General features: G+C 42.5%; 1 protein-coding gene across 2 annotated transcripts in view; it reads right to left on the reverse strand.

Annotated features, from left to right (window-relative positions):
• Positions 1-27237, reverse strand: part of RNF13 (ring finger protein 13) — a 424496-nt gene that overhangs the window by 129628 nt on the left and 267631 nt on the right. For both annotated transcript variants that reach the window (XM_086944085.1, XM_086944084.1), the window contains exons 7-8: positions 24462-24567; positions 20885-20978 (exon numbers count right to left, since the gene is read on the reverse strand). In XM_086944085.1, the coding sequence (XP_086800211.1) occupies positions 20885-20978; positions 24462-24567 (200 nt within the window). The remainder of the gene's footprint in view (positions 1-20884; positions 20979-24461; positions 24568-27237) is intronic.

Consider the following 27237-nt stretch of genomic DNA (forward strand, 5'->3'; position numbering starts at 1 on the left):
GGCCAGAAGGTGCAGAGAGAGGTAAAGGAGACCTGAACATAGCAGGCAAGGTCTAAGTGAAAGCTGCCACTTAAGCTAGGTCAGTGCCAGGTGCAGGAAAAGCCGGAGTGGTCCAGCAACAGTTGCTGTGATGCCAAACCAGGTCAGACACCAGGGTTATGTCCTCCAGATCACACAATAGATCTAAAGTTGATATCAAGGTCAAATTCATAGTTTGCGCCTGCTGGGGTGGACGCCCTGCCCTGTGACGAGGAGCTATTGCGTGAGAGGAGAAAGATTCCTTAGTAGGATACTTCATAAACTTGGTACAGAAAAATACTTCTCTGTGCCAGTCTCCAGAACAGGATCTGAAGAGACAATGACTCACTCACTCCTTTGCTCATAGCAGCCTTGAGGTGAAAGAAAAGTTCCTTCCCAGTACTCAATAGCCGTCCAATGCATAAAGCCACCACTGGAAGTAAAGTTATTGCGATGTCCATATACTCCAAGGACGGAAGTGATGGGGGTCGGAAAAAGATTAAGGATTGCGGCAGGAACTACATATGTGATATTCTGACCTCTTTGGAGGTGGTATTTTTAAAGGAACTGCAAATACAAATTTGTTGACAGATAGTTTTCAATGCACAGCAACTCCTGATTGATCCATATGTGCACAAAAAGAGAGAACTGACAGGGCGCCAGGTTGGTGCTATTTACAGCTCTGTGCTGTCACTTTCAGTGAGCTACTGAGTCGAGTTGGAGCTGTGGAGACACCTCCTGGTGCAAAAGAGATATTTGAAAGCCTCCTGTTCCTAGACCTAAAAAGGCTCTTTGTGCGATATTGCTCTTGAAAGAGCCAGACTAAGCGAGACCTTCATTCACACAGGTTCCCTCAACCATGATATTGGGACCATACTGGCCCAATGCATTACGAAAGGTCAAGAGCACCCAGGGGCTTTTATTAGCCATTGATTGTCATCATGAGAACAGAATCGGGCGATCCTGCAACTGGGCATTGAGGTAGGTTCGGCTATCCCTGTTTGGGACCAAGTCTAGGTGAATAAAAAGCCCTTAAAAATCTTAATATCCCTTAACCAGGCAAGTCAACGCCGTCTCCGCGTCCTGCTTCAACACCCTCCGCATGCTCCGCAGGATCTTCAAATGGATCCCTCCCGACACGTGGAAAACCATCACCCAGGCCCTCATCACCAGCAGACTCGACTACGGGAACGCCCTCTACTCAGGAACAACAACCAAGCTCCTGAGACGACTACAACGAATCCAGAACACCTCAACATGACTGATCCTCAACATCCCCCGACACAGACATCACACCCCACCTGAGAGGCCTGCACTGGCTCCCCGTCAACAAGAGAATCACCTTCAAACTCCTCATCCACGCACACAAAGCCCTACACAACACCGGACCTACATACCTCAACACTCGACTCCGCTTCCACACCCCCACCCGAAGCCTCCGCTCAGCCAACCTCGCCCTCGCCACAGTTCCTCGTATCCGGAAAACCACAGCCAGCGGCAGATCCTTCTCCTACCTCGCCGCCAAGACCTGGAACGCTCTCCCCACCAGCCTATGACAGATTCAGGACCTGCTGGCCTTCAGGGGACTCCTCAAGACCTGGCTCTTCAATCAGTAGCGGGCCCCCCTCCCCCCCCCAGCGCCTTGAGACCCTCACCGGTATGTAGTGCGCTTTATAAATGCAGTGATTGATTGACTGATTAAAAAAGACGATCTCAACCTCTCTGCCTTCTCCTTGCACAGATTAGATTTCACTATTTGGCATAAGCTGAAACTATCCATGGAATTGTGGTTTACATTTTGACAAAGTTCTGTCGATTAGACAGATGGAACTTTGCTGATCGAAAATAAGTCCCTTGTTTAAATCTGAGAGTGGAGAGTTGCACCAGAGGCCTCCTCCTTCCGATTTCTGTCCCCAGATTGTTCATTCTAAATAGTTTCTTGGGCTCAGCTTTAATGGCCGCCAAAATGCACATATATTACGTCCCAGGTATATCCTAGGTGTGCCCTGGGATAGGGAATACCTAAATTGGTCTATTCACCACATGTATCAAGGGAGTTCACCTTCTTAATCCCATTTCCTGGTTGGTAGTACAAGTATATACTTTTGGGGTATGGAAGATGCACCTAGAAGAGCTGCCCTGTGGCAGCTGCATGAATTAAGTATCCCAATCACTGGAAATGGGATCATTAATTTCTCATTTTAATTTAATGGTAGCAAACATCTGAATATCAATGTATGATTGAGGTCTCATTAATGATCGGAAATCTGGAGTGCCTACAAACAAAAGAAGGTTTGTGATCTTCGTAACACCGGTCACTAGGGTATCTTTTAGTCTGTGTGAACAGGTCTCACAGGAAATGGTGTATGCAGGTTGGAGGAGTGACACGTTCCACAGAAGAAACACAGATAGCTCTCGCCCCCTTCTTTCCTAAGGCCTGTCTGGCTGAGATACACAAGGTGTTGTGCCAGAGTAGCCTCCAAAGGATGCCCTATGTATGGTGGCACGCACAGGATTATACACAGTGCATATTGCGAGCAGGGGCGGCTCCTCCGCTAAGGCGGAGGACCGTCGCCACACTGATCTCAGAGCAATGAAAAAAGTAAAAGTAAAATGATAACATTGTTATTATCTTTTTATTTTTCTTCCCTACGTGGCTAGGTTAGAGAGGAGCGGGGCTGGGGTCACAGGGGGAGGAGTGGTGGGCACACTCTAAGTGCACATGATCGTTTGGCCAGCCATCTTGAGCCTGGTGGGGAACATGCACAGGCTCATGGTACGGGTCTGAGTGCCGAACCACTGTGCTCGGACCAATCACAACAATGCGATTGGCTAAGGGGAGCCTGTGTGCTTCCTGCTTAAGTTCCGGGACTCATCGAAGGGAAGCGGAGGAGAGACAAGGCCGGCCGAAGAGGTGTTTATTTTTTGTTTGTAGTTTTTTTTTTCATCCCTCAACCCCCTAGCGCATCACCACCCCTGTTTCCTACCAGCCGCCACTGAATGTGAGAATGGCAAGTGGACACAAACATTCTCACCTGAGCCATGGGTTCTAAAATGTTAATTCATGACTTGCGATAGTGTAGGCTGCTGCCCAGCCGCTTAAAATTGTTACCGCAAGTGGATCTATATCAAGGACCTTAAAGATATACACCGACACTGAACTACACGGAAACTCCAGACCACTGACAGACATACATGGAAACTCCAGAGCACCGACATATACCTATATGGAAACTCCAGAGCACCTCATTGCATCACCCACTGGTGTGGGTAATGTCCCCCGGGTACTGGATTGGTCCTTATAAAAAAAGGTTTCAATGTTTGATTGAGGTCTCATTAATGATCTGAAATCTGCAGATAATCCCCTTGAAGAAGGCGCATAGCCGAAATGCATTGGGACAAAAAAGTTGGACGGATAATTATGTATCAACTATAATGCATTGTGGGAAATTCAGTTTATCGTCAGAAAACATCGTGTGTGATGAATAACACAAGATTAAAAAGAACTTGATCTAAAAGGAATGTTTATTTGTGATTTTCAAACATTGAAACCTTTTTTATAAGGACCATCCAGTGCCCGGGGGACATTACCTACACCAGTGGGTGATGCAATAAGAAGTTTTGGTATTTACACCCGGTTCAGAGTTTGATACTCTGGAGCACGGAACAACGACACAAACAAGTTAAAACACAGCAGTACACGAGCTGATCTTTATTGTTTAAACTCCAGAGCACTGACACAGACCTACATGGAAACTCAAGAGCACCGACAGAACTATTTGGTAATTCCAGAGCGCCGACTCAGACCTACAAGGAACCTCTAGAGATGCTCCCTGAACGTGGTGCTAAATGTTACCCATTTCCTCAAGGCTACATCTAAGATGGATGCCCACGTGAAACTATGTTGAAAGGCTGCTGCTACTGCTGTCCTTTGCTGTGTTGAAGCCCTTAAATAGCCCATAGTGTGCAAATACTCTGATCCCAAGTACCAAGAAGCCTTATCTTCCGTCACCTAAGAGGGCCTGCCAAATATTAACCAACAAGTGAAGGTGAGCTAAGGGATAACTCTACTTGGCGCTTTCTCTTAATGCCCATGTTTGCTTGTTTCAAATTACTGGGACCCTTCTCTTTGTCCCTGCATTGCCCTTGGCTCATACAGTATTGTGCACAAACCATTCAGCATCTTCAGTGGCCAGGTAGCCTGAACAAGTGTTCCCATGCCACATTTGGAGTTCACTAAATGATTTCATAGAGATTGATTCAAACGGGTATGAGAGGCAATATATATACAAAGTGAGACAAAGTATGTACAAAAAGCAAAATGAGGAATTCCACGTTGGTGTTTCTGATCATAAGGTGTCTTTATTCAAGAAGCACTTAGTTTCCAAACGTAGAAGCCAACATGTTTCGCCCAGACATGGGCTTCTTCAGGGCGATAGATATAAGAAGTAGCTTTGCCTGGGGGTAAAGTTCTCGTCCGAATTCAAAGCAAGTCCAGGTCAGGACACATGAAGTTGGAGGGTTAGACCTCTTAATATTGCAGTAGAGGTGGTCCAAAGATGGAGTGCACCAATAACTGCCTCTGTTGAGTTGCTCAGCAGTAACAGTCAAAAAGAAGTTGGAAAGTTGTGCTCCGTGTTAGAGCAGAATCAGCGCCGTAACTTCCTCGCTGTAAACCATAGAGATCCAGCACACACCTGACTAGCTTGCTAGTCAGTTTCAGAGCTTAAAGAAGGTCAGGCGTGGTCCTCGTATGTGCCCTTTGCCTTCTTGGGCTTAAAAATCCACTTTTTCTTGAGGGTTGAAACCGTCTTAAACTCCTATCATATGGAAATCTGTTCTTCCTAGACATGGAAGCTTTGACTCTCTGGTATTCGTTATGAGTGGCCAGATTTAGGTGTGGGCATACTGGGGACAATAGGGGGGGATCCATCCAGTATACTTGCACCTAAACTCTGGCCATTATGAAAAATCCCCCCCCCCCTTGAATGATGAATAACCAGGAGGACCCAGAATTACTGGGTGGTTTTTCTGCAGGTATTTTCTGATTCTGGGAACACATCCTGTGATCCCTGTTCTGAAAAGGTGGCAAATGCCTATGAGGGCTGGCGCAGGTCAGCGATAATGGGGACGGGGGCTGTCTGGGACAAGGGCAGGCTCTGGGCTCTCGGGTGGATGCCTCGCTGCACCTGTACCTGAATCCCTGTCAATCTTTAACCACAGTTGTGTGTAGTGGATCAGTGCCCGGTAAAACTCTGTCCCGAATTCAAACCTAATAATCCCTGGTAAAAGGAAACACTGGCCCACTCTGCACTGGCCGAAGTGTTATCTCCTCCAGGGATAACTCATGACGAAAGCCCCTGTCCATAGGATTTTGGGAGGATGTGGGGGGGTATCAATCATTTTGTAAAATTATTTCCATCAAGTTATTTCTGATTTTTGTGTGTTTGGAGGGCGGGGGGGCTCATCTACTTTTATCCCAATTTTGACACTTTTTCTGTCCCGTGCTCATCGGTCGTTGATGTCACCAGAAGCTCCTTTAGCTGCCCGTATCCCAAATGGGCTGGAGATGGCTGGGATCCTTCCTCCCCCCCCCCCCCCAAACTCAGGAAAATAATGGACGCTCACATACATCTCTGCCCTTCCTCCCAGTCAAAAGTTGGAAACAGTGACCAGGGCAACAAGTATTATTTCGCCAATTCACATCTTCACGGTGGACTGAAAAGGACAGCTTGACAATTTAATGACACTGCATGTAGTGGCCAAACAGGATGCCTGTCTCACCAGGGGAATTACTTCTGGTCAAATCTCATTTCTTCCCCCTCAAGTATTTGAATTTGCTACTTGTCCTATGATGAAAAAAGTACCTGGTACCAATATTCTGTTTGACTACTATTTGACTAATAAACACGCTGGGGCCACGGTGTAGGGCATGTCTGTTTTGGTTTGTTACAATTTGTTGCCCTCTGCCTAAACAGTTGGTATGATGGCTTTCATTCCTCCCCTGAAATGGAACCTCTCCCCACCTGGTCCAGCCACAAAGGAATCCGCTTCTCACTCCATGGTAATGTGTAGGGTGGCTGAAGTGCTTTAAACAACTCTGCAAGTCATGACTAATGTATTAACAGAAGTGCTCTGGCTGGGGCAGACCTTCTTGCCTTTTAATGAGGCACGAACATATACCTATAGGAGGCTTGGGCCATGCTTTGTTTTTGCCAATGACAGCAGACAAATAGTGTGCCACCCCCCGCTTACCTCACAGAGCTTTCTTAACTACTACTTCACGCCCTGTGGAAGAAAAAACAGACACATGCAGAAAATCTTAAACAATTGAGGAGGCTAATTAAAATGCAGCCAGTCTCTCACACGCCCCTGCCCCCAATGCTACTCGAGCAGTTGCATCACTGATAGTTACGCCCTTGACATCAGGATAGCCATAGACATCAGGATAGCCATAAGGTGCTCACGGACGCACAATCCCTCAGGATTACAAACTACAACAAAGTCACTTATGCATTATATAGATTTGGCATTTCTAAAACTCTAGCATGGAATGCCTTTGAGCTCATTAAGTGCACAACAAAGGGACAAATAGAGATGACAGAATCCTACTAGAACGGGAACAGCAATATTGCCCTGAGCAAGTTAAAAGTTATTAAAATGGCCTGAAGCATAGGCAGAACTTGAATCATATTTCTGAAAACACCAGAAAAAGCGAATCTCTTGGGGTAAGCGGAGGAGAGTCGCACACTGTTGCTGCTTACACTGGTAGGAGAATTGTGAGAGGGGCTAAGAGAACAAGGTTGATGAAATCCCAGCAACATCCCCCTTTCATCAGCTCTCTGCCACCCTCGTTAGCTTCAAATGTTTCTGGTTCCTCACAAGGCCCCTCCAGCTCTCGCCTTGCTACATTTTACATTGCCACAGCATCACTCAGCACCACTCAAACCCACAGCATCACTCAGCGCACACAGCACCACTCAGCGCACACAGCACCACTCAGCGCACACAGCACCACTCAGCGCACACAGCACCACTCAGCGCACACAGCACCACTCAGCGCACACAGCACCACTCAGCGCACACAGCACCACTCAGCGCCACAGCACCACTCAGCGCCACAGCACCACTCAGCGCCACAGCACCACTCAGCGCCACAGCACCACTCAGCGCCACAGCACCACTCAGCGCCACAACACCACTCAAAGCCTCAGCATGGTTAGAGGCAAGATGGTGGCCGCTGCTGTGGCCGTTTGAGGTGCTCTGCCTATGACTCCGACTGACTCCCCCTGCCTGTGATGATTACCTCCGAGACTGGTCCTGTGCTTTTAGCCTCATCGGAACAGAGCTTTCTGGCATCCGTATTTGGACACGTTGTGCTGGTTAAAGCTCCCTGAGGTGTGTTCCCCCGTCTTCTTGCAAAGGTTTTCCGGAGGTCAGCGGCGGCCGGTGCTCGACGCTGGAGCTGCTTGCTGACTAGAGTGCACACAGCTGGGCGTGAGCCGGTGAGGAGGAGCGAGATAAGCGCCGAACGCCGAGTGCTCTGACCGCGCGGTCCTTTCATAGTTCAATTCACCGTGTTCTAACCTGCCGGAGAAAGGACTGCTACTGTTCGGCTAGGACGCCAGTAATTCGTAGTCTGTACTGTGTGAGAGCGGATAGCACACTCCTGGACTTCTGTGACTCAAAACAAGCACCACCCGGTAAGAATGGCGCCGAAGGGAAGGGGCAATGCAAGAAACAAAGGGGCGCGTCAGCTGATACACCCACTGGAGGGGGGGCCGAGCATAGTGTTAACATGGACAGTGCTGATAATGCGCCTAAAACTAAAGGAAACACAACGAAAAGTGTAATGAAAAGTAACTCTGCAGGGACGGCTACTACTAAATCTGCCTCCTCTAGGGTTGATGTTGGTGTTGAGAGCATGGTCTCTGAAAATATCTGCATTCAGACTCGGACTGGATCGACAGCAGCATATGTACAAGGAGCCCCCCAGCGTCAGAACCGGAGTCAGAGTCAGTGCCAGGTTCTGGAGACGCCTATAAAGCAAAAGACTGTACCAGCAATCTTTGATAAGAAGCGCATAGCAAAAGCTAAGATGATTCCCGAGTCAGATTTGGCGCTTGTAGGCGGAAATGCGGGGGAAGTCACTGGGGGCCCCCCTAGTGCACAACATTTGAGCTCTGTCACTATTACTGCTACTCCTGGAGGGCCCTCGGACAGCAGTCATGAAAGGAATGAAAACCTGGCAGTAAGGGGAGAAAATGCAGTGCCAATAACAGTAACAGCAATGGTGTCAGCCACGGAGGATGGCAACTTACAGCAAAGACTCAACCCTCCCTGCAGGGTATGGATAAGGGTGCAGAATCGGAGTACGCTGGGTCAGACGGCAAATTTTATTCAATGTCAGATTTAACGACTGTCAGATAAGGAACTAGACTTGGATAGCTCTAGTAATCTAGGTGAATGGGGGGACCTCCCTGATGATAATGATCTGGATGAGTATGAGCAATCTTTGTCTCATGATACTGTAAGGAAAATCAGGGAGACGTGCGGAGGCCTGCAGCACGACCGGGAGCCTCCCTTAGCCCAGCTCAACCTAGATGAGGATTTTGAAGAGGATTCAATCACTCTTGGTCTGATTTATAAAACTATCATGGCTCATCGTAGTGAAACAAAAGCTGAGGGGTTACGCACACAAGGAGCCGTAAGGAAACTCCAGAACACTGTACGAACGCTTGGTGAAGACTTGCGCAGAAGTAACCACTCGGGTGGTCGAAGTAGAAGAGTGTCCTCGGCGGAGGACTCTAGTGAAGCAACAAACAGCTATAGAAACTTTGGAGAAATCCAAGTCAGACATTGACTGGAAGCTTACGGACTTAGAGAATTGTGCGTGTCGTAATAATCTACGCGTACTAGGTGTAGCTGAAACAAGAGAAGGGTCAGATCCGCGTAAATTCATCGTTCAGATGTTCAAAGAAGCCTTCCCAGAATTGAGTGCATGGATTTGGGAAATGGAAGTTATACGAGCACACAGGATCCCCTTTGTGATGCGCCAACATGGGAAAGAACGGCAAGTTGATCAGAATTCATATCCCAGGGCAATATTAATTTGTTTGAACAACTATTTGTTACACGAAGCACTCTATGACTTAGCACATCCAGGAAAAAAACGGAGTGGTATGGGGTGCAAGTTTTTTGTCCGCCATGATTTGTGTCCTGTAACTGAACGAACTATGGCAATTGCGGAAATTGATTGCTCCTTTACAAGCGAAGGGAGCTCAGGTCTCGTCTGATGTGAATCCATTGTTCAAAATATCATTTGGATAAAGACAGGGTAATAGATTCTATGTTAATTTTCCCTGTTTGTACAGGGTTCGATGAGATATTAGCTAAGACAAGGGAAAGTGGGACACATGAGGGTGGTGGGGAGAGTCAATAGGGGGGGGATCGGTCAAAGCACCTCGACATCGCTGAGGACATGGTCTTTAAGCATCATATTGGGTGGGAGGGTAGGGGGAAGGGGGGGGGGGTTCTGGGGTGGAGGTGAGGGGGTGTGGCTGGGAGGGGGAAAACATAAAATAATACATGAATACTGTCCGGAAATGAGTCACTTTGGTAAAAATATTGTTACCCTTCAGTTAATAAATGGAGCTAATTTAGTGAGATTTGATATAGTTAAATGGCTGGTAGGGGTATTAGGATACGTACATTAAATGTTAGTGGGCTGAACTCAATAGATAGAAGACGCCGGGTTGCACAGGAATTACGTGCCATTTATTGTGATATAATTTGTCTCCAAGAGACTCATATTGTATGGTCAAAACGCAGATTGCTTGAAGAGTTGGGATTTAATCTTAATACTTGTACTAAGTACTCGGGTTTTTCGAGAGGGGTGGCAATCTTGGGAAAGAAGAATGTAGGCAAAACTGGTAAAATTCTAGTTGATGATTAAGGAAGATGGGAAATTGCAGAATGTGTTGTAGGTCTGGTAACTTTTACGGTTTGTGCTGTTTATGGAGCAAATCTTGATGAAGCATCAACTTTGGAGTTTTTAAATGTTGAGTTAGCTACTTGGCCTACACCGTTGATTCTGTGTGGAGACTTAAATATAAATTTAGCCCCGAACATTCTATGTAATAAAGACGAAAGATACAGTGGTCGGAAGCCACGGGTGTTCAAGGTATTGCAGGCATTAATGATGGTACATGGGTTGGTGGATGCATGGGCCTTCTTTAGGGGGATGGCTCCAGGGTACGAGTTCTTCTCCTTCCCCCATCGTAAGTTAGTTCGACTTGATTATTTTTTTATTCCTCAGTCATTGTTGAAATCAGCTGTCATCCAAGTCTATCCTAGAATCACGTCCGATCATGGACCGGTGGTTCTTTCTATAGCGGATAGAGTAACCTCTCTAAGACCAAGGGCATATTCTTTTGATCGCAAGTTATTATTAGAACAGCAATTCACTGAATACATGAAACAGTGGATTGTAATTTTTTTGAATATTAATCGAGGGACCAGTAGTGTGGGCAATGTCTGGGATTGTTTTAAAGCTGCATTTAGGGGGGGGCCCTGAACTTTGGTTTATATAATCAAAAACAACAAGCGATAAAACTTCAAGAGCTTTATCAAGAACTAACAAAGGCTGAGGAACTACTAGCGCAGGGTATATGGTCGGGGGCGGATATAACGGCTCAGATGACGGTAGTGGCTAGACTGAAAGCAAGGCTAAATCGTAATGGTCGCAGGAAAGCGCAAATATTTTTTTTTATCAAACAACAAATCCAGTATGAGTATGGGGAGGCAAGTGGTAGATGTCTTTCCCAGAAAATAAGGTTAAGGGAAGCAGCACAGTGGATGGATAGTATAGAAGTTTTAAGAGGGAATTTAGTGGATAATGAAACTGGAATATTAGAGGCGTTTAGGCAATTTTATGAATCATTGTATCAAGGAGATGAGTATGACATGGATAGGGCTGCCACTCTCATCGGGTAATACTGTATGGCAGATCTACCTGAAGATGAAAGGGAAAGTCTAGAGGCACCTATTTCGTCAGAAGAACTAGAATTAGCAGTTAATGGGTTAGCCAGGGGCAAGGCAGCAGGTCCAGATAAGTTACCCTTGGAAATATATAAGATTTTTTTTTCTGTCTTAAAAACAGATCTCCTTGCGACTATGAGAAACGCCCAGAAAGGGGCGCCTCCAGGGAGCTGGAGTGAGGCATGTATTGTGGTTTTCCACAAAAAAGGAAAACTTGCGAATCTTGCTGGGTCCTACCGCCCTATCTCGCTTTTGAACGCTGATGTGAAAATTTATTCGAAGATCCTCGCGAATAGGCTGTCTGGTGTGATCACTTATTTAGTTTACACCATACAGCGTGGGTTTATCCCGCACCGAGGAACGGCGGATCATGTTCGCCGGGTGATTACTTTATTTGATTTTGTCAATGTTACCCAGGAGCCATTATGTTTAATTTTATTAAATGCCGAAAAGGCTTTTGACCGGGTCTCATGGTGCTTTTTATGGGACGTAATGAGGCGAAGGGGGTTTGGCCCCGAGTTCATAACATCACTTCAGACACTTTATTTTCAACCTATCAGCACCATGGGACTCGTGTCTGATCTGGTGCAAATACAGAGGGGTACCAGACAAGGCTGCCCCTGCTCTCCTCTTATTTTCATTGTATATCGAGCCCTTTTTAAGAATGTTGGAAGCTTGTTCAAGGATTTCTCCGGTGGCTATGCAAAATTATCAATTTAAGGTCCTAGCTTATGTGGACGACGTGGCAATTGTTATGCCATGCCTTGCAGCCGCAATGGAGGAGATCGAATGTATAGCCGCGAACTTCGGTGCAGTTGCTGGCTATAAACTGAATGCTTCCAAAACCCAGTTATGTGCCAATCTGCCAAAGTACACTGATCCGCGGGTTTGTAAAGAAGTTTCTTATTTAGGGATTAAGTTAAGGGTCTCTTCAATGGCCCTGGTCAAGTCTAACTGGGAGGATCTAACATCAGGGGTGCGGAAACAGTTGGATCAGGCGGAATGTCTACATCTTTCGTTAGTTGGGCGCTGTAGTCTATTAAAAATGATGATATTGCCACAAATATTATATTTTTTCAGGTGTGTCCCTTTAGAAATCTCCACAGTAAGCTTAGCACAGCTCCAGGCTCTCTTTATTCGTTTTATGTGGGCTGGGGGTAAGGCCCGCCGTGCGCTATATGATCTTACCAAGAAATTTAGGAGGCTGGTCGGTACTATACTTTACTCTTTATTATTATGCCTGCATGCTTCAAGGCATGAATGTCCTGCTAACAGGGATAGGTCCTCCGAATTTGGTAGAGTGCCCGTCAATTTATCAGATGCTACTGGGCGTGAAGGCTAAAAACTGTCTGTTGTTGCACCAGGAATGGAGTTATTATAAACGCACACGTTTTAAGGTTCTGTTGGCTGCTTATAAGATTTGGAGAACACTGAGGAGAATGCTTGGTATAGAAAAAATGTTTGGCATACACCATTGACATCTCCTATATTTCTGCCAATTGACCTATGGGATCGGGTGGTTCATGTATGGTGGCAAAAAGGATTAAGGCTGTTGGGGGATTTTTTATAGTGATGGTTGTCTAAAATCCTTCGAGCAACTCAGTGAGCAATACCAGCTTCCCAGGGAGAATTTTGCGAAGTACTTGCAAATCAGGAATTTTCTGTCTCAGAAAGCAACAAATCTTCAAGCGAACCCCTTGATAGAAGATAATATAAAAGCTGCTAAAATAGGAGTGTTATATGGCCATATGTTGGGTACTAAGGCAAATGATTTAGAGCAACAAAATTCTAAATGGGGGAATAAACTAGGGAGGCAGGATATACGGATAGAAATTTCTCTGGGGATGGCTATGAATCTATTCCTTTCGGCAAAATTATCTGCACAGCATTATAAATCCATCTTTAATTTATATTATACACCCGACAAGATCTCCAAATGGCAGGGAGATATTATAGGGAAATGTTTTCGGTGTGGATACCCATCTGCGGATGACCTTCATATTTTCTTTGGGTGCCCGCGGTTAGCATCTTTATTATCACAGATGGAGAATTATTTATCGGCCATTCTGGGTATGCCAGTACAATTAAGTGCTACACAGATACTGTTAGGTGTAGAAATGGGGCCGGCAGTGCCAGACCTATTATAACAACATGCAAAGTTAATATTCTTAGTTACAGCTGTATATCGGCTTGTAATAGCTTCTTGGTGGCTACATCAGGAACTGCCTTCTTTTGAATTATGGAGGGCACGCTTTTTTGCAGTACATAATATGGAGTATAGTCTATATGCCCTCAAGGGGCATAGAAAAAAAGAAGTTTGGTCAACAAATTTAGGGCAATGTCACTAATCATCTAGAGTCTGTCATTTGATGGTTTGTTTTAATTATTCGGTTCTCCCTACAGTTTTATTGATATCTGTTGAATCTTGGACTATTTTATTGTATGGTTAATGGCATCTTTACGTAAGTACTGTTATTGATTTTTTTATGTTTCATTTATCTTGCTCCAGGACTATTTATGCTATGATTTTTAACAGTGTATATGTATTGTGTAAATCATGACTCTTTAACGACTAATTCATGTATTTTGCAAAAATAAATTAAAAAACACAAAGCCACAGCATCACTCAACACCACAGCATCTATCAGCACCACTGAACGAGACAGCATCACTCAGCACCACTGAACGCCGCAGCATCACTCTGTGCAACCATTCAACAACAACTGGTTCAAATATGTTCTCTCAATGTTTCAAGCTTCATTACAAAAGTCACAAAAAGATATTATTTCACTTCTGTTCTTGGATTTGTCACAATAAATTACACTGAAAATAATCTTCACAAAAGTTATTTACAAAAGTTTAAGCTATTGCCATTATTAATTACAATAACTTTTATTTAAGTATTAATTATGTAAAAAAAATAAAAGCCATTGTTATTTGTATATCAATACATTTAAGTCACGTTACTTACAACACATATTGCATTACAATTGCTATAGGTGTCACGTTTGCGAAAGTTAAAACTATTGGCATTGTAAACGACAAAGCTATTAATTTCGCTATTTTCAAAACCAACACAAATAAAAAAATTGTCATTTACAATACCAATAGCTCAAACTTTCCTAATGCGAGACCTATTGCATTGAAAATGCTAGTTTTTTTCTTTTACTACTGGTTAACTCCTATTTACCCTAATGTGTTGCTACGTGTGTTTCAAGCAAGCATCTGCTACTAACGCTTGCTTCAACAAGGCAGGGAGCCGAGTGGTTTTCCAGGACTGGGGGAGGACACTGGGAAGAAAGAAAGGCCTAGAGCTGCTGGGAGATTTAATCTAACTGAGCAGGAATTCAGGATTCCAAATCAGACCGATTTACACATTCTGAGTGGCTCCTAACAGGTTTATATCTACTCTGAGGATTCACAGCTAGTACCCGAGACAAGCCTCATTACAGCAGCCATCAACTCGCACATCACTACACCTTATTCACAGGCTGCAGTTATGGGGAGATCAGAGAACTACAATGTCCACTTAGCTCAATGAATGTTTTGTATTTGCATGTATATAGCGCTTACTATCCCTGACGAGGTGTCGACACACTTTTCAGCGAGTAGCATACTACTCCGAACAGAAAGAGAATTTGTGGGGGTGAATTAGTATCGGAAGGTATGAATGAGCTGCTGGAGCACTTTTCAGCGGGTAGTACGCTAGTCTGGAACCCAAACAGGATTAATGCGGAATTAGTTACCTGCACTGGGAAACCTAGTACTGCAGAAGACTGTTTAGAATTTTCCACTTTTCTGTGCAAAAAGCTGAACAGGCTTGTAAAAATGTTTCTGGTCTCTGCTGCTACACCCTCCTGAAATAAAAACATTTCTGAAAATATTCCTTGCCATTTGTGTGATTTACATATTTAAGTAGTTGTGTGTGTGAAATCCCAGCCTTGTTATTCTGACTGATTTACAATGTTACTTATTTTAAAGTATGCTTAAATAACTGTAGTTCAAAACAGTAATTTATAATTTATACCAGGCAAAATTGTTACTGGCAATAAATATATATTTATACATGTGTTAATTGTTTCCTAATATTTATTCAGAAACTTCATTTTGAAGCCAGTGAACATTCACGCAGGTAGATAGAAATACTGACAAGTGGGAAAACCTAAAAAGTAAAAAAATAAATATCCAAACTGCAACTCATTTGTAGTTTCTCAGTACCCATAAGAGAAATGAAAACAAATGCATAGAGTGCACATATACCAAATGGCATCAAGGCGCTGTAGCCACTAGATCCACATAAAACCAAAAGACCGATAGTCAGCATAAGAACATCGAAAATCGTAAGTTTCTATGAAGCAGAGAGCCAGGTTTAAAGAGCCTTTCTAAAAACACGATTCTCAAGACTCATAAAAAAAAACAGTTTCTATCAAACATGGTTCATCAAATCTCATTAGGGCTGAGCATTTCTTTCAGGTTAAAAATCACTTCAGAACTCTGTTTTATTCCGAAGATTTGTATGATACCACTAACATACGATTTATATTGTGACTATAAACTGTTATTACCCTTTCTATGGGCCCATTTTTTAGACCCTCAAAACCAGGCATTCACTACAATGCATTTAAAATTGACAACGTTGGTGAGGTCTTATCACAAAAACAAAACAGGTATGCTCCTTGTATTGTTCTACCAAATCAGTCCCATGAAAATCATACTATTTAACCAACTATTTCATGATTTTCACCCCAAATTTCTAGAGTCTGATTTGCAATATCAATATTATTCAAGGGACAGGGAAAACTCGGTTGGTTACTGAATGGGGTGAAGTAGGGTCCTCTGCTTCGAGCACGCTAACTCCACACCCGTCAATGACTTTCTTGCAAGTCTGAAGTCTCAGCAAATCTTGCAAGATCATCAAATCACAAGGTATTCAGGGAGCAGACTTCACCCTGAGCAGGAGATGTAAGGAGGGATGAGGTGGGTGCCAGCCCCACCCCGAAGGGCTTGAAAGGAGGGGACCACAGCATTGGTGAAGTTCCCCAAAAAAGGTGAGGTGGTCACTTGGAAGGACTGTGTGCATGTATGCGCATGGGCATGAGGCACTGGCTGCCTTGGGGAGTGCAGTACTAGTAGTGTTTACCAGGGGCTGTGAGGTGATCACTTTGGATGAGGCTCTTGGGTAACAGTGGTAGTCTATGGTACATTATCATTCCTTACTTGGAGCGATTAGTTTGGAGTTTGCTAGACAGATAATATAGTGTAGGCTGTGGATTTATCATATTTTAATATCTCAGTTTTTGATTTGCATAAGTTGAGGTGATTCATTCACATCCAATGATCAACTGCTTGGAGGTAATTCCAAATGGCACAGGAATCCAATTCAAATAGGCTTTGAAGTTTGAGTAATTTGTGCATCATCCACTTAGCTGTAGCAATTGAAGTTTATTGAGGACATAAGCTCTGGCTGTACTATCGGTTAGGAGTTACAGAGCAGGCGGTGATGGTCGATCTTTCAGCGACTCTTGCAGTTGAAAACAAATGTGTCAGAGCTGAAGGGAAGTAGAGCTGGAAGGGTGCATCTATTAGCAAAGAAGGAAGCAATCCAGCTAAAGATTGCACCTTGTATTCCTATAGATTCAAGGCTCTGGTGCGGAGTGCAATAGTAGACTATATCAATGGCAGCAGTAAGATCCAAAAGCAGAAGACCCACTACTTAATCAGAATCCACCATTGTATTCAAGGTATCCGATAAGTGGAGATTTGGTGACCCTACAATGTTGGAATCCAATCTCACCTTAGAGAAATTATGATCTACTGGATAAGCTGACAGTTGTGTGTAGGGAGTTCTTGCAGCCCTTTGCTCAGCAGAGGATCAACACATACTGGGAAATAGTCCGAAAGGAGCCTTGGATCAATGCCCAATTTTTGTTAGAATAAGTAAACAATCTGAAGTGCTTCCAGGAGCAGACTACACTGCTTGGATTGTTTTGCACTTGTTCTGATCATGACAGCAGATCGGCTGTCAATTAGGACACCCTCAAATATATGAGCTGGACAGAAGTTAAACAGTGATCTTCATGGTCCTTAGACTTTTGTCAGATTGTTGTGTCATCAATGGGTTGAAAGACAGTAGATTGTGTAAAGGCAACTTTGCTTTTTAGCGTTGAGTACACAAATATTTTATGATTATCACATGAAGTTCCCTGGTCGGGGATGTAGCTTCATATATTAGATGGGAGTAGTGGAGCCCTTCTGACTGCAGATTTATAGACAGCAGGATGATCCTGCAGACTCACTTTCTCCTTGTGGCTGTTTATCTTTTCACATGTTTTTTCACTGATCATCTGTTGAATTTAAGCGTTTTTAGTTATGGTGTCAAGCAAACTGCTTTCCAAAATTTATTGGAATGTGGAGGTCTATGTTGGCAGGATACAATCGACGACTGATATCAGCCAGTTATGGATCGGTTGAGTGATACTGATTGACTGTTCAGCACAGATGAGTTAATTTCAACATTGAAATCCACACAGTCCAATCATTTCCAAGGTCTACTAGATGGGACTCTAACCTTAGCTGCGGATGCCGCCAGATGGAGGCTGAAAGGAATGATTGCACGATCAGCTCAGTTCGAGTGAAAGTTGCTGAAGTTCTGCGAAGCAACATGTCATCCACTGAAAAACCAGTCAGCCAATACACTAGAAGTAGATTGCTTTTCAGGGGGCATCTCTAAGACGCCCTCCGAGTGCATTTTATAATAAATCCAACACTAGCTTCAGTAAAGCCATCATGGAGATGTGGAGTTCGTAATGACAAACTCCCAGCCCATGTACTCTAAATGACTTCACTACACTTAAACTGCCTGTGAATGGCACAGGCACTGTAGGGGCATATTGCTCATGCAGCTATGCCCTCACCTGTGGGATGGTGCACCCTACCGTAGGGATGTGAGGCCTGCTAGAGGGGTGACTTACTCATGCCATAGGTAGTGTTGGTTGGCATGGCACACAGGGATGTGTGCCATGTCGACTCTTCAGTTTGTCCTGCACCAAAACACACAGCCTGCAAAGGCAGTGTGTGGGTGTTAAGGGGAGCGGTCCCTGAGGGAGCATAATATATGCGGAGGCCCTCTCCGGTCATAAGGCCCTTAGTACCGGAGGTACCTTTACAACGGACTTACAGGTGGCCCAGAGGTGTGCCAATGGTGAAAACAAAGGTACAGGTTTTGGGAAAGAACACATGTGCTGAGGCCTGGTTAGCAGGGTCCCAGCACACACTCAGTCAAGTTAGCATCAGGTATCTGGCTAAAAAGGTATGAGGTAACCATGAAAAAAGCGGCACTTTCCTACACCGGATTAAACGACATTGGTAACAGATGTATTTTATAGCACCTAAGGGAGCACAGCATTACACATTATTCAGACTTGATGATCTTAAGAACTTCAGTCTAAGTGGGAAGGCAGGCTGATTTGAAGCTGCTGAGGCCTCTTTCCATGGCTCAAACTTGATTTCCAGTCCTTCTAGCACGTTTTTGGGCATCTCCAATCAGTCTTTCCTGATCTATGAGGATTCTTATCTTTTCTCAGTGTGTCTTGCACCCACTCGCAAAGGATGACCAATTGCACTTATTCGCTTGGTCTATTTATTAAGATGCTGGTAAACCCCACGTGTTTCAGGGCAAGTTGCTTTATACATCCGACAAGCTTGGTCAGCAGGTGTTCACACCTAATAATCTTCTACCTTCTGTAGATGGTCTAGTTTGTCATTTTTTGTCTCCTGGAATGCTTCAATGTAATTTTTGTCTAATAATGCTTGTATATATCTACATGTCCTATGCAATATAGCAGTCTGTGTCCGACGGTAGGCCACAGAATGCCATCTCTGTAGATGGATAAGATGGAGTTGGAATTTGGATATGAATTTTAAATAATTAAAACAATATGGAGTGCTAATATATAAAACGTATGAGTTTATGTAGATTAATTAGGCAAGTATTCAAACAATTTATGTCAGAAATGTGGACATGAAAACATTTTCACGGTTTCCATTATCTTGTTTTTCTATATATTCATACGAGTGATGTGTTATGTTATACTTGAAAAGAGCATCATGCCCGAAGCAAAATGTTTTGGATTCCGCATTCAATAAAAGGGTGAATCTGTGCAAGTCCCAAGAGCGCTCATGTTTTGTTTTATGGAGGACAATTTTGAATTAAATAGCAGGATTCTGTGCCTGCTCACATGCACCAAGGCCGTTTGGGATAAGGATCACATTAAAGCAGGAGTAGTTTTAGTGGGTATATTATATAAAACATATCACATGTATATACATTGTCAATACATGTTCTGATGTTTTTCCCCACCCGTGAATTCTGAAAACAAGTATGCTGCAAATTAGGGTAAGAGAGTTCTTGCATACGTTTCTTATAGGCCATGACCAGAAAGTGAGATTTGTAGATTGTTCTACAAGGACCAATAACGAAGGCTTGGATCTTCAGCATGTGGTTTGCAAAGAAATAGGCAGGAAGATGGATGTCCACAGATATGGACTTGTTGTACTACCTGGTTCTAGTTGACCAAGTGCCTTGAAATTCTCTAAGCCTCATGGAAGCTGTGGTATTTGGTAGTGACCCTGTATTTTACCGGTTGTTTTTTTAAATTTAGAATAGTAAAGGACAGATAGTATGATACTCGCCTCATTGTTATTCATAGAACTAAGCTTTCTTAACGGTATTAGATAGAAATCTTTTCTCAAGTGCTACATTTTTATTTCTCTAGAAGTTTAAAGCCAGAAGCTCAATGTACAGAGCCCTGTATCATCTTCACATACTAGCTGCTCAGTTTGTAATATTTTGTTGACATGTTAATTTTGGGTCTGCAGTACTAGCTCTGGTTTTTCTTGATAACTTGCACAATTCCTCTTGGGTTTGGCAAATAGTGTCAACTGTGTTGGTTTTTGTTTTCCTGAGTGACTTTAGAAGTAGTCTTTACTATGGTAACTTTCTGCCTCAATCTTTTCTTTTACCCTTTTACGGACTAAATTGAGGACTTTTTAAAACATTTATCACTAGATTCTAGACTTCTGGTAGTTTTTTTGTCATATTTCTTTATTTTATCTGAACATCTGGTACAGGTATTCTGTGGCTTAAGGTTGATGAACAACTTAATATCAAGTACCATTACAAAACAGTGAAGAGTATTTCAAGGGAACCGTAGAGGCTACATATCAAGAGAATAAACGCCAATACAGTAAGCAAGCAGTACATATGGAAGTTGCCACTCTTTGCAGTAGTATACTCAGTGCCGGATTAGTATATTTTCATCTGTGCCTTTATTTAAACAGTCTCCTTCCATAACATGCGCACTCTTAACATTTTCAGAGATGGAAGTTTACCAACAACTTTATCCAATGTCTTTGAGTGACTACACATTCTCATTAGCGTTAATGAGCGTCTCCCTACTTTGCAACTCGTCAGAGCTGAAGTGTGAAGAACTTACAGCACAGGTGCTCGGCACACAGGAATCAGTGGGTTCAATTAATCGACCAGTCCCAACATTCATTTCAAATTCAGATAACTTACAAACCAATTCTTTTTCAGTGAGTATTTAACTTGTTGCATCTAGTTTAAGAGGAAAGGTGAATTACTGACAGATCATCGTTTACATACCCAGGTCTGTTGTGAGGTCAAGAATCTAATTGTATCTAATTTTAACTTTAAGAAATAGTTATTTTTTATAGCTAGACTAATTCTTATGGCTTAACGTGGTTTACAACTCTTTAACAAAAACATAGTCTACCTGAATGGCATTTAATAGTGACATTTACTTGCCTTTTTTGTACTTGTGTACTGGCAGCTTTTTCAGCTGATCTTTTCGAAGTCTATTTTTTCTCGATTTGTGCCTGTCCTGCACAAATTTTGTGATCTGGAAAGAAGAGCACTAATAAAGATACAATTCATTCAATTTACTCTCACATCTTTAAAGCATATCTGAAAGTTACATTACTGAATGATAACATTCCTTCATACATGTATACCTTGTAAAACAATATTTTCAAATGCAGTCCTAGCATTTGAACAGAAATAAAAAAATGTATAATTTACTTTAGGATGGACAGCATTGTTGCCTTTTTGGCATGGTCGCAAATGTGTGATGTAATAGAACGCCTACATAATCAACATTTGAACAGATTCATTATTAAATATTCAAGTACAAGATTGGGTGCAGTGTCTAATGGAAATTAAATAAATGGAAATATAGAATGAAGAGGCTGGCAAGGTCTGCTAGCTTTACACTTGCCAGCTCTCTGCTGCTGCTTCCATGTTTAAAGCTGCATTCATTTTTAAGAAATCCCATCTCTGCAGTGTACTTTTCTTCATTAAATATATTGTTATTCGGCACTTTAACTTCCCACTTATAACCTTGCAAAATGTTTATTTAATGCAATACTGCGGAAAACACGCGTTTTCTCCTCTATGGAATCTATTCTGCATATGACACTGCACCTCCGACAGGATGTTAATCAAGTTGGTAATTAAGACTGAATTTGAGCAATGTTTGTAAACGTTATATTTTATACTGCCAAATTAAAAAAATAATTAATTTCAAATGACGGTACAACACATTGTTAAAATCTTTACTGTGTGAGAACATGTACTCTGGGGAAAACGCAAGAAATTACAGTAAAGGCGTAATCTGTTCCTGTTGTAACCACTCCACAGTGCGGTGATGGCTTGCTTCTATTACCTCCTCACCCTTCAAACATGACAAAGTCCTTACTCTGCAAGAAAGCCACACCCTCCAAAATAGGCAACCAATAAGCATGATCCGACAACCCTGGCCAGATCTACCCATAGACGTCGTATCCACATAAAAAACACCTTGTATTTATGGATAAGGTGCTGTGCCCATAAGAAATCCAGGATCTACGTATTGAATAATCTTAGAACTGTTTGACACACTATACGAGACATTGTAAAAACTGGGATTCAACTGCACCAACTCAATCTTGAATACTTTTGTCAAGATATGTGAAGAGAGAAAAACTTACGAGATGGAATGAGGCATAAAACTCAATTAATTTTTTATCAAATTGATAAGGTGAAGCAGTCTTATAAAGCGTGCGATCATGTGGTTCGTGGCTATTTCCTGCATGTTTTTTTCAAAATAGGCATAAAAATAGAGGTCAAATGATATTATTCTCAGATAGAACCACCATTATGAATTCACGATTTCCCCATGTTCACCTATGAATTTTCAAGAGATTTTGACTTGGGGGGAGGGGGGGAAGCTTCAATTATTTTTTCCCCCACCATCATGATAATGGCCCATTGGAAAACATTCTGTGGGACTAAGGGAAAGAGGGTATGATGAGAATTATTTGCCCGTAGGGGTAGTGAGGACATATCCCAGGAGGTTACAAAAGCCCCTTTCAGGGGATAATTAGTTTTTCATATCGCCATTTTGGAATCTGAAAATCTAGGTTTTTCAACATAGAAAAATAACTCTCCTCGGTATATTTATTGTATCAGTCCTAACTTAAATACCATGTTGGTTCTGTCTCCCATCAACCCATGCGGAGACAGACATATGCTGGAGTAAATGTGACTCATGATCTACTTCTCATGGGTAGTGCTACTGGGTTATGCTGATAGTTCAGTTGGTAAGGTCATGGAAAGATGTCTTAATCCACAGACCCCATGAATTGACCTTGCTACCCAGAGTAAGAGAGAAGCTGTCAATGTGCAGTTCGGAGAGGCAATTTTCGATGAGCTTTGAGCGATGTGGTTACCTTATGGGTCTAAATTAAATTTTCTGCAGACTGAGCGCGAGAAAGTTCAAAGATATTAAACTGTGCAGCCTAGCAAGGTGTATTTTGATGCACTACCTGTCTATGTGCCATTAGCTGCGATAAAGGCAAATCAGCTGAGAAAATTACTTTTTTAACATGTAACCTGGATAAAGCCCTGGTTTCGTAAAATGGAGAGCAGATATCTTCTCCTGATCTCATTATAATGTCCGCAGAACATGATAAAGTGCATCGTGTCCTGTGTTGAAAAATGGTCACAATCGCATGGTTCAGCATCATTTGGTCTAGACCTGATGATGCTGAACCATGCGATTGTGACCATTTTTCAACACAGGACACGATGCACTATCATGTTCTGCGGACATTATAATGAGATCAGGAGAAGATATCTGCTCCCCATTTTACGAAACCAGGGCTTTATCCAGGTTAAACCAGCCCTGTTGTTTTTGCAACTTCTTCCTAATGTTAAAGTTGCTTTCTCAGTCGCTAGTTTTCTAGTTGAAGGAGCACGTTTAAACAAGCATCGCATAAGGCACAGGCACTTTATCTCTGAAAAATGAACTTCCTCTTTTTTCTATTTATCTAAATGAGTTGTGTTTTAAAAAGTCCTTCTTCTTAGCTCTTTTTAATATATTTATGTGTGTTGTACTGTATCTCAAATGTTTTTATATCAACGACTGTATATCTTAAAATGTGTTAACTTTTTTTGTGCTTCAATGAAACTGTGATATGTAACATTGCTCGTTCTTTTATGATTTTCAATAATCGAATAAAGAAAAATTGACTGACTGACTGACATGTCAGTTTCAAGGACTGCGTTGAGCCTATGATGACCAACATGGGCGAATGTCTCCAATAAATCAAGCGGGATGAGAAGGCGGATATCACTGTTGTGAAACATGCGGGGATTGCCACCTGGAACAGTAATGGGTGCAGTTTCAATGCTGCAACCATTAAGAAAACCTGACAGGAACCACTGGTATGGTGCTAGCAACTTACACTGGGGAGTGTCGAAGGTGGTCAGCCACACATTTTTCAATGACTTTATCTAAAAGAGATAGGACACAGGTCAGTAACTGGAAAGTTAGTCTACAATATAGCGAAAGTAGATCCCCCTCGGAGTGAAATTAAACTTGCTGTGCAAATGCACATTCATTTGGGCCTGGTTCCATGTGTTTGAGATTACCAGATGCACATGTCACAATGGACGGATTGCACGCATACACAAATTCATGATGGCTTTGTGGAATACAGTGCAGCCCACTGAGCCCTGCTTTGTTCATGTTGTTTATTTTGGTATGACAGGTTAATCAGGATGGTATTTTAAGTATTTGATCTCTCCAACTATAATACTTTTAAGTGCTGAAGTCTGCAGCCACTGTAACTTTCTTTCAGTTATCCAATTATAGAACAACAGAATAAATGGACACAACAGAGGCATGGTTTGCTGGACAAAAGGGGTCTTTTCAGGGCTCACACACGTATGGATTACAAAACATGCATATGGGATAGATGAGGATAACTGAATACAAATCTAAAATGTATTTTGGTTACAAAGAATGCAAAAGACGAGACACCATTTCTGGAAATATACCTACCATGAAGATGACAATTAGAATAAGACAGATTCCCACTATAATGAGGAAAGGAATTAGGTAGTACTCCAATGGAAGACTCCACTCAGGAAGTAAAACAATATGGCCACTGTGTATCAGAAAGAACAGTTGGAATGTGTTACAATTCACACAAAAGACGTTAAAAGAACAGGATACAAACGTAAAAACATTATCGAAAATCAAATCAAAATGCCTGTACAAATAATGCTCATGACAGAATGAAATAACTTAAAAAGTGGAAATAAATTAAAAACACAAACACTTTAATTCTGGCTTAATTTATCTACACAATGTAGACACGCTGTAAATGTTTGTAAAACAGTACAGAGAGAAAAACATGCTAATGTACATTGCCACTAAAATGTTTTAATATATGAAAATTCTTGTTTAATTAAATAACTGCCTGAATGCTAGAATTCACTCAAGATTACGTTGGTGAGTTAAGAGGTACAAATCATTTCTTGATACTGAACTTTCTTGGTTGCTTTTAAGTTCCTGCAGTGGTTAGGCAAAAAAAAAAGGTTATCTGTCATTGTGTGTACACATTACTACCTGCAATATAAGTCATATTAAAGAGACTAGAAGCAGTAAATATGCATAGATTTAATGGTTTGTGTTGAAAGGTATGGGCGGTTTCTCAATTCGTAGAGACTAAAGTCTTGGAAATCAAAGATCCATGGTTCAAACAAGCATTTGCAATGCAATAGGTCTTCGCATGAGAGTTTGAGCTATTGGCATCGTAAATGACAATGCCTTTTATTTATGTGTTGTTTTTAAAACAGATAAAGACAAGCATTGTCATTACAATGCCACTCGCTTAAACTCTCACAAATGCGAGACCTATTGCATTGCCAATGGGTTTGGTGCCTGTGCTATAAAGATTTTTTAAAAACCTTTATGAAAGCGCATGTCCTGCCTGCTACTGCAGGCAGGACAAAGCTTTTGAGAAAATAGTGCTTGAAGGGTGTAATTAAAGCCTACTGAGTAACTACACAGGTAACAGGGGATGTCCTCTAGGAAGGTTACGAAATGAGACAAGGCAGTACTAAGGAGAACTACTAAGCCTATTGACCAATGAAAAGCCACAGTTTACAGTGGACAATAACACAAGCCAATGAAAAATATGGGCAGAGAGTGGGCGGAGCTTAAAGGCCATAACTGAATACAGGATGCCTCGCAGCGCATGTGCTGCCCAGGCTCCACCTAAAAAAACACATTCCACTATATAGAAACACTATCCTTTCTCCAATTAAATAAGCTCAAGTGAAAAAAGAATTGCCATCCACCTATGCATTATAACGTAAAAATGATTGTCTGGTAAAATATGTTGAATAAGAGCACTTATGACTGCCAAGACCGGTGTAATAGATGGCTGCTAAAAAAGCTTCTTAGTAAGATGAACATCTTACCCAGAGACATGAAAATCAAAGAGTCAAGTCTCGGAAGAACCAAAATAGTTTTTCATCCTTCGGAGGATGAAAAACATGAGAAGCGCAGACTTGTGCAACAATAACCCACAAAGGCAATTCTATTGTTGTACTCTATATTATTAGTTCTGCGCAATATTTCTATTACATGAATGCAGTCTTGCGGAGTTTCCAATTATTAACCTAAATATGACTCGCAGTTTCTCCTGCATTTCTTATGCCTGTATGTCGGCACAGTTTTCACTTCTGTGTGCTAGTTAGTGCCACTAATTCACAAACATTTTGAATGCGGGAACATTCCTTGCTTAACATTCTGAAATCGTCCTGCACCATTAACTCACAATTACTCTGCATGCAAATGGTTACCATGCCATATTTTTCTCACAAGTGACAACACAACTAAAATATAAACATGAAGAAACCTTGATTTCAACAAGGGAACGTGCAGTGCGCAGTATGTTCTGATGAAAAAACTAGGCAGCTTCATAGACCCCTAATGGACAGACAAATTACTTACCTTTGGTAACGCCTTATCTGGCCAGAGACATGATCTAGCCGCAGATTCCCTACATTTGAAGTTCCAGACGCCAGGCTGGGTCCGGAAGATTTTTGATACCAGTACCGCTGCGCACTGGTAGGTGGTGTCAGTAGACTGCGTGGCGTTGTGTTCATAGTCATCGGGACATCCGTGTCGTCAATATAACAGCCACTCCGGTGCGCTGATGTCCGTACTTTTCATGACTTTCCATACCAGAAGCCGGGAGCCATGAAGTAATAGACCATGGTGTGCTAAAAATGGCAACTAGGGCCCTGAAAGGAAATTGCCCTCGACACTAGAACCAATCCCCAGTGCGGGGATGTGTGGTTCGGTAAGGAATCTACAGCTAGATCATCTCAACCAGATAAGGCATTACCGAAGGTAATTCACTTGTCCATCTGATCTAGACATCTAGCCACAGATTCCTTAAAATTGAACAGATACCCAAGCAATACCATTCCCGGAGGAGGGAGTACGGAAAGGTTTAGACCAGGAAGTCCTGCAAGGAATAGGGACCAAACAGGTCTTCTCTGTAAACCTGGGAATCCAGGCAGCAGTTTCTGGCAAACGTGTGCAGCGATGTCCATGTGGCTGCTTGGCAGATAGCAGAAGTGGGAACACCATGCTGGAGAGCAGTGGTGGACACTTTTGCCCTGGTGGTATGGGGTCTAAGCGCTTTAGTAGGATCTTTCTTCGCTAAATCGTAAAAGATTTTGCTACAGAGGATAACCCAGAGGGATATAGTCTTCTTTTGGACAGCACGCCCTTTCTGTGCACCCACGTACCCTATAAA

This window comes from Lissotriton vulgaris, chromosome 11 (genome assembly GCF_964263255.1).
Source record: "Lissotriton vulgaris chromosome 11, aLisVul1.2, whole genome shotgun sequence".
NCBI lineage: Eukaryota > Metazoa > Chordata > Amphibia > Caudata > Salamandridae > Lissotriton > Lissotriton vulgaris.